The sequence below is a fragment of the Corylus avellana genome, chromosome ca7 (genome assembly GCF_901000735.1).
Source record: "Corylus avellana chromosome ca7, CavTom2PMs-1.0".
In the NCBI taxonomy this organism is placed as follows: Eukaryota; Viridiplantae; Streptophyta; class Magnoliopsida; order Fagales; family Betulaceae; genus Corylus; species Corylus avellana.
Window position 1 is genome coordinate 29,744,278 of NC_081547.1, and position 8,871 is coordinate 29,753,148.

The window sequence follows — 8,871 nt, forward strand, 5'->3', positions numbered from 1 at the left end:
ATCGGCGGTGAACACAAAACAAAACTGGGGAGAGTTTGAAAGAAACCCCCAAAATAGCACCCACACCGAGTGGCACACAAGCAAAGCTACAAGAACATCACACCAAAAACACAGCAAAAAAATAGAAAGGAAATGAACAGAAAACAACCAGAGAGCCCCGCCAATGACAAAAGCGGAACAAAAAGGAATGGGTGGCAGAGAAAGGGTAGGGAGAAGGCAACCTGGGCCAGGGACATCAAGTAAACTACTAGCACCCGGTGCAAGGGCAGGCGAGGGGGAGGAGGGAGGCAACAAACGGCAATCCCTCCTCCCCTCACCATGGGGGAGGGGGCTTACCTGAGGCTGCGGCGCTAGAGAGAAAGTACACACATTTGACTTTGACGTTGTTTTTGAACAAAATTATAGAAAATATCCTTCTTGAGAGTTCATTTTAAAAAAATAATAACGGGCACAAAATTCAGCAAAGAGATGGAGCCTCTAATGTATATCTCCCTCTCTCTCACTTTGAAGGAGGACTCTCTCCTTGCTCCGCTGCACGCTTCTCGTAGTAGTGGTAGGCGGCTGCGCCAGAGAGCACCGCCAATGTCAAGGCTTGTGCGTGCATCCTACCCGAAAGAAGTGCACGCATTTTATAAGTATATTATCTCACACACAAACTCACTTTTCTTTTCTTTTTTTTTTTTCTTTTTTTTTCTTTTTCTTTTTCTTTTTATAGATGAATAGCTCAAGAAAAAGTTCAGGCCTTGAAGAGAAGAGGAAAGTTACCTTGCATGAATAAGCCTAAAGCTTGGCTTCAGGGGAGATCTTGTCCGTATTCTCAGCATGCAGTTCCTTGTCATTTTTCCTAAACTTAAGGATTCAAACTACTTTATGTTTTCATATGTCAATATACACTCCAACAGTTTCCTTTAATCATTCTCTATATTATTAAAATATATATATATATTTTTTTTACTTTTTTATTTTATTCTTTTAATTTATTAAACAAACTTTCTCTCTCCCTCATATTTTCTTCTTCTTTCTTCCCATAGCTATCTTCTTCTTCTTCCCTCTACTTTGGGTTTTTTGCCCTTGCTGGAAGGGAAAATTTTTCTGCCGATCCTCTTTCTGTTGGCAGAAAGCCAGTCCTTGCCGCAAAATTTTTCCATCTTCTTCTTTCTGCCGGTCCTCTGTCCTTGCTGCAAAATCAAAGGTCCCATCTCAACATTTCAGAACACCCTAAGCAAACCAAATCACCATGATAACCAAAATTTCCCTTCAAAAATCCAAGAAACCCATATTATGATTCTAATCAAAAGCCATCCCAAGCAGATCAACCATCAATCCAAAGCAAGCACTCCACGACTAGAGATCCTCCAATTGGCAACTAAACTCGACACGAACGAGCATGAGTTTGTGGCCACCACCTGAGTACTCTTCGGCGACTTCTGATTCTCATCCATGAACTTCTAGCTCATGGAATAGTAGTGCTAAAGCGTGCTTGAACAAATTAAAGAGGAAGCAAGACGTAGAAGACGAAGAAGAAGGTTTGCGTGCATAGATAACCGTGAGAGGAGAGAGAGTGTTTTTAGGATTAAATAATTTATCAGGATCGCTACTGTAAAACCCAATATAAGGAGTTGGTTTAAGGAAGCATATTAAGAGTTTCTTGGGGGATTTTTTGCGATGTTTTGGACATATTTTTTATACATAGAAAACAAACTCTCTTATAAGGAGTCTACTGATAATGCTCTAAGCCAGTGATGCTCCAATTCCTGATGCCCACAGTGCCCCTATAACACCCATTTCATTATATATTATCTACTAGCTAAAAAAAAAAATGAACATATTAATTGGGAAAGAGGATTAATACTGACCAATGCTGGTCAGCTTGTGCTCTGAAACCCAAGACTGAATTGCTTCTATCTTCTTCTTCGTTTTCTTTTTCTTTTACCAAGTTCTGAGCATACCAGTGAATAGAATGAGTGGGGTGGAAGTGATAGGCAGGGGAAGGTTGGTTTTTATTAGCGATGTTCTGTTGACAAATGTGGTTTTGTGTACGTTTGTCGTCGAGCCTTGTTTACTTGATTTTCTCTCTCTCCCTAAACCACTGGAAGTTTTAAACTAGAGGCTTCACTTATCCGGTTTTTGTTAGTGCTGCTGCATGTTTCAGACTCTTGCTCTGCTTACCTGTGCCCAATTGCTATTAGCCGTTGATTTAGATGAAATCTAGGAGCTGGACATATTCACTCTCAGACTAGACTACAGTACCTTTCAATATAATTTCTTTACAAATTGGGTCGAGTCTATAATTGATAAAATGATTAAGAGTGGACTATTGTCTAATAAGGGTGGCAATTCATATCTCTATATTAAATTTGAATTCTGTCGAAATATAGATATAAGATTATATAAGTCAACCATAATTCGACTATTTTAATTAAACGGGTTAGAACCTTCAATTTTAATATACCAATTTTTTATTTGGGTTTCAATCTTAATCATTTAATTTCATGACAGATTTACGGATTGTGTCAACAATTGTAGTCCACCACTCATTTATTTTCACCAGTTACTGTTGCCCGTTGGCCGTTGGTAATGGATTTTCCAACCTTTAGTACTGTTCAATACTTTGAAGCAATATAATACATAAAAGTTCTCTAAAGTAGTTGGAATTCGGGCATTACAGTGGGTATCCTTTTGATCTTAAGCAAAAGTTATGGAATCTGCAGATGTTCACGTGCCTGATTAAGGAGCTAGATATTATGAAATAAGAACAGAACAAAACAAAAGGAAAAAGAGCTGCAGACGAAAGCATTGAAGCCGTTGGATTACATGGATAAATGGGAAGTTTACACCATCTGAAAAGCCATTTAGAGAGCCCAACTTTCTTTAATTGGACGTTGAGATCACCTCTTCGATGTTGCTAATTGGGGAGCAGATCATATGGTTTTGTGAGAAACAGGGGGTGCTAAATGCCAATGGTAATGCTTCTCAACTGTCAAGACACATGTACCGCATCTTTAAACTTTGGAGAAATTGTAAAATTGGTCCTTCAATTTGACCATTTCACAAATAGCTGCATAAATTTTCAAAAGTGACGAAAACCTCCTTATAATGGAGAATATGCCAATCTAATAAATAGCTCATTTCCTATAAATTTTGACAATTTTTCCGTGAGATCACTATGAAATTATATATTTATCCTAAAAAAATTACAAATAAATATAAATAAAAGAAAGGGGAGTTGGGCCACCCCTCTCGCCAATCTAGGGTGGCCGACATATCCGTATTTTCAACAATTTGCTGCTATTTGAAACTTATTTGGGCAAGTGGGCTGTATATGAGCTCTCTCACATATGGAGACCGATTTTTTTTTTTTTTTTTTTTCTTTTCAAGTAATATTATACATATCAAAAAACGCAGGGGGCGCAACCCTAATATACATGACGTATACAAGAGAATACCTAAGTAAAAGATGAAAAAAAACAAAAACAAAAACAAAAACAAAAAACTTGGGAAAGTTAATCACTAACAGAGCTAAGTAAGCAACTGTCCCAGTGAATAAGGAAAAAAAAAATGACTTAACCTCCTCTATAGACTTATCAAAATCCTCCTAACATCTCTCATTTATCTCCTTTCATAAACACCACAAAAGGCAAAGATTGACCATCTTTCACACTATAGCACTCCGAGAACGACCTCCCATCCATCAAAAGACAAACAAATTTGCCACCTTATTAGGCATAACCCAAGATAGTCCAAAACGGCTAAGGATCTCTATTTGTAGACTGAATTGTTAGTAATCTGATCAATAATAAAATTGTTGAGAATTTCTATTTGTAACCGACCACTCTAGCACCCCCCCTCCCCTCCTTTTTTTTTTTTTTTAATTATAATTTTTTTGGATAAATATGTAAATTCAAAATGATTCCCACCGAAAAATGGCAAGACTTTTTATGGAGTGAGTTATTTGTTACATAATCGTATTGCACAAAGTGATATATCACTTTTTTTCTTTTTTAACCCTAAAGAACTATTTGTCAATGAATCAAACCTCATTTACCAATCTTGTAATCCTCACCTAATCTAAAATCTATAATCTCCCATTAAAAAGAAAAAGAAAAAGAAAAAATAAAACAAAGGTTGAAAGGTCCACTGGGCCATCATGGGCTCTGATCCGAGGAGTCTCTAAGGCCCAACCGAAGCATGAGTGTACAGTTGATCATATCTCGTGGCTCGTGAGGGTCGAACCATCCAGACTTCTCCACGCAAATATTGTGAACCTGTGTCTCCGAGTAGATCCAATTTTATCAAAAACCAGAATTTCCCGCCACTCCAGAAGTTAGCTTCCTCCACACACACAGACTTAACAAATGGAAAAGAAAGAGAAGAAAGGAAGCAAAGCAGTGATGGAAGCTGAGAAACGAAGGCTCCTTAGAGATAGAGAACCACTCTCCGACTCTACCAACCTCACCACCACCGCTGCCAGAGCCACTCGCAAACCCAATCTCTCATCAATCTTCACAAAATCGCTTCCCGGAACCAACCCTAGCGCGAATCTCAATGATGCCAATGATTTCAGAAACCCTAGCTCCGCTTCTACGCCGTCGATGCCGGCCAAAGCTTCGTCCGCTCACGGTAATTTCGTCGTCGTAGCTTCTTTTTTGTCTCGGTTTTGGTTCTGCATTGAATTAGGGATTCTGAAGTAGGGTTTAGTTTGTGGTTGACTCTTTGTTCTTGGAATTTAATAGCAATTTTGGGGGGAATTGTTATTGTTTTCGGACACAGTTATTGTTCGTACAAATGTTAGAAACCGTATGGGTTTGGGATTTTGGTTTAGGAGGAATTGATTTACTAATAGTCCAAATGTTGAATTATCTAGTGGAATTTGCGATTTAGGTTCATGGGGTCGTTTAGCATTGCTTGTTTAGCTTAATATTAGGGACTTTTGCTGCTCATTACTGAGTCTGAAACGCACATTTGAAGGCTCTAGCGTACTGATACGCTTCTATTATGGACTCCTAAAATGGCTTTTTCTTTTTCCTCTTGTGCTCATCAACACTGTCATTGTTTTTTTTTTATATTGCTCTGTTATCTATTTATTTTGCGATGTAATGAAATGTATTCTATGTTCTGGGTTTAGTTACGGGTGATCGTGAGGTACCCGAGCCGTGTTCAGTTTACAGTCGTAGAGAGACTGCCCATAAAAAAAAGGGTAAAGAGAAGGCAATTGCCGGGCCTTTGAGTTGCCCTCCTGCAGTAAAGACCCGAAATATTCGGTACATTGCTTACTCTTTTTCTTGCATGCATTTTTGCTATTATCAGTTATTCAATTACAGTTCATCTTTAAAAATTGTAGAAGATAGAGTAAGAAAATTGATCATGAATATAGCTTTGTGAAAAGCAGTAATGAGAAAGACATTAACTGACATTATCAGTACTATGTATTGAGGTGGCTGTGGAAGTGTTATATACTGCATGTTGGTTGATAGGGTCTAATGGGTTCTTCAGTGTTACTGAGTCGTTTCTCCTAATTGTGCACTCACTGATCAAATTATTGCACAAAATTGGCATGAACCGGTGGGAGTTGAAGGCCTGAAAGGACCATGAGTCTCCTAGATGAGTAATATGCTGATGATACTCTGTGTTTACTAGTACCAGCAGTAATATTTCTGCAAATCCTATCTTATTGTGATGCTCCAGAAAGTGAAAACTGATCACTTATTGAAAATAAAGACTTAGAGACAGTAAAAATTCGAAGTCTTATGCATGCACACAAACTGAAATCTCATAAGTTCTGATAGATGTGATGCTTGGAACGAATTTATATGCTTAGTGCACTGCTTTTTGTTGTGTAATATACTAGGGTATTCTGATTTTACTTTTCCTTGTATGTCGATATTCTATTTTCATTAGGCTTAATGTGGATGTGACTTTACCCTGTTCTTTTATTGTCTACTATGTTCATTAACATTGCCGTTTATGTTCCTTGACTTCAAATTAGGAACATAGACAAAGACGGAGAAAAAGGTCAATCCCAGGCATGTACAGTGCCTCCTAAAAAGGTTTGTTTAAAGGCTTTGTTATTTCAAATTTCTTGTTAAAGTGGGCTGGATATTCTCTCTACTTTTTTTTTTTTTTTTACTATTATTATTATTTTTATTTTTTATCTTCAACTTTGGTCTGGTTTCTACAACTTTTTTTTTTTTTCTTCTTCAGATATGTAGTCAAGCTTGAAAACAATGTTAGATCAAGTAGATTGCCTTATTTCATACTGCAACTGATTTTTGGAGTGTATATATATATATATATTTTTTTTTTCTTTTTATGTATAGACGAGATAAATCTAACTCTATGAAGGCATTTTGTTGCATCTCACTTTATCAAACAGTATTGGCACTTTAGGAGCAGACTGTTTTGGTACCGAGAGAGGGGTTATTTTTGTCACATATAGTATCCATATAAGCGGCCATGATGTAGAGTCGTAGACAAAGATTCTTTTACAACTGAAATTGGGCGAATATTGCATAACCATTTTAACTGTATGTCAAATATTTACAGTGTTTTAACCAGTTGCATTACGCCAATGCACATGCTTTTTTGTTCTAGCATGTGCATTGTGGATTAGATTTTAATAAGATCCTACATTAGTATATAATTAGCTATACTTTCAATTGGCTTGTGATGTTTCTGCAGAAGCAGCGTCTTCTAGACATTTCAGACCATGCCTTGCCTCAAGACTTCATTAAGCAGCAGAGAGAGTACTTTGCGGAAATTGATGCCTTCAAACTGGAAGAGGAAGAGGTTGAGTCAAGTGAACAGTTAGAGTAGATGGAGGAGTGTTATGGTTCATCATTTCAGATAAGCAATAAAGGCAAGCTAACCTTCTAATATTACCTGTATAGTTACAATAGGGTAATTTTGACAATTCCTGGTGCAAGTACCATCTTGGTCCCAGTTATATTAGTGAAAAAAAGTTCTTGATAATCTCTTTTAGGTTGTCTAGCATACACGTTGTACAGTCAGGGGCGGAACCAGGATTTTGAGTGTGGGGGGATGAATTTTTTTTTTTTTTTTTTCTAATTAAAAGGGTAGGCCGGAAAGATTAATTGTGGCTATCCTACCTGAGCGTGACCATAATATCACCTACCGAATACATAGATACATATGGTAAGATATAATTTCATAGTAAATCACAAGTCATTTTCACTAAAATTTTATTATAGTTCTTATTACTACTAACAAGTAAAAGAATGCCAAATAAATTAATGAATCCAAACCCATCAAATATTTAAGTTAATTAACAACAATAAAAGCTAAAAACAAAACTTGAATAATTTTTTTACATCAAAATACAGTAAATACTTATTCAAAATCTTAATCTTATGCATTTCAAAAACACAAAAACATAAATTATTAGCAATATAAACTAAGCACAATTTATAGGATTTAGGAAAAATGGTACGTTATAGTGTGAATTGTTTCTCCTAACAAAATATCTTGAAGCTCCCAACAACAATACTATTAATACTGTTGCAAATCTGCTCCCAACAACAATACTGCTCCAAAACAATGCTGCAAATTTGCAATAATAAAGATAAGTCGTCAAATGTTAATTTTAATATGAATTATGATCAAATCTCAAATTAGATTAATATTTAGGAACTAAGTATGATACAGCCCACACCCACAAAGCTAATATTTAATTTTTTTTTTTTTTTTTAATTCACCAAGCCACTAACACTCCCACCGACCCACTTGGCCGCTTTAAGTTCTATCCCACGCAATCCACATAGGAAGTAGGCTAGTAGCAAGGAATCTCTGCATTCTGCAAGATTGCAATTTGCAAGTGTCTTTTAATGAATATATATATATATATATATATATATATATATAACAATGCAATGTAACTATGCTACAAAAAATGAACAGTCTGCACGTAGCTCTTTGTTGAAAAATGAGATCAACAACAAGACTTCTCACTTCTTGAAAAATGAGATCAACAACAAGACTTCTCACTTCTCAGATGAACTGCAAGACACAGGTGACAGGACACAACAAATCATGGCCCACCGGCAAGACTTTTTTAGTCTAAGAGAGATAGAGTCTGGTCCGAGAGAGAGAGAGTTTGAGAGAAAGAGAACTGAGAAAGTCTTCGAGTATGGTGTGAGAGAAAAAGTTTAAGAGAGAGAGAAAGTCTTGTTGCAAATAAACAAAAGGGAGTAAACAATTAATTTGGGGGGACAAATTTCTAAATTTGGATGAACAAATTTCTAAATTTAAGGAGCAAATATATAAAATATACCTACTTTAATGAAAATTTCAAAAACTTTGGGGGGATGAATTGTACGAAGTTCTACCCCTGTGTACAATGGGTTCGTTTGGCAAAACTTTTTAGGGGGTGCTTTTTGCTTTTTAGTTGTTATGTGACATAAAGGTCAAAGTAATTTTAAATGTTTTGTGATATTTTATATTTTGAGTTGTTTATTTATGCTTTTACTTGTTTGCTAAAAAGCAAAGAGTTATCCTAAGAAGTGTTGCCAAGCGAGCTCAATATTCTTTGACTACTTTTATCTAATCAATATTCTTTGACCACTTGTCGGTAAATAAATGTATATTTTGTCACATCGAAATACAGTCATAGTCCAGTTGTGCTGATCATATTTTATTACAGTAGGCATGTCTCTTCAGCTGTGTCATGGTAGATCCATGTTGTTGTTTAGCTCTGATGGGTAATAAGGAAAACAGTGACCACAAGGAGGTGTAACTACTTTTAGTGCTATCTCGTAAATTCGCCTCCATTCAATTATATGACCAGTATAATTCTCAGTATCAAGATTTGGAGATTTATAACGGGTGATGCTTGAGTCATTGGTTGCCATTCGTTAC

General features: G+C 36.3%; 1 protein-coding gene across 1 annotated transcript; it reads left to right on the forward strand.

Annotated features, from left to right (window-relative positions):
- Positions 1-4,248: 4,248 nt before the first annotated feature.
- LOC132188653 (uncharacterized) lies at positions 4,249-7,029 on the forward strand. Its single transcript, XM_059603171.1, has 4 exons — positions 4,249-4,620; positions 5,126-5,261; positions 5,987-6,047; positions 6,679-7,029. Exons 1-4 carry the CDS (start codon positions 4,356-4,358, stop codon positions 6,811-6,813), a joined length of 597 nt encoding a protein of 198 aa, XP_059459154.1. The 5' UTR covers positions 4,249-4,355; the 3' UTR covers positions 6,814-7,029.
- Positions 7,030-8,871: the final 1,842 nt, after the last annotated feature.

Excerpts from the sequence above, each read along its gene's own strand:
- LOC132188653 (XM_059603171.1), top strand. The coding sequence starts at position 4,356 with ATGGAAAAGAAAGAGAAGAAAGGAAGCAAAGCAGTGATGGAAGCTGAG. Across the intron at positions 4,621-5,125 it reads CAAAGCTTCGTCCGCTCACG|TTACGGGTGATCGTGAGGTA; the intron begins GTAATTTCGTCG and ends TTCTGGGTTTAG. Across the intron at positions 5,262-5,986 it reads GTAAAGACCCGAAATATTCG|GAACATAGACAAAGACGGAG; the intron begins GTACATTGCTTA and ends ACTTCAAATTAG.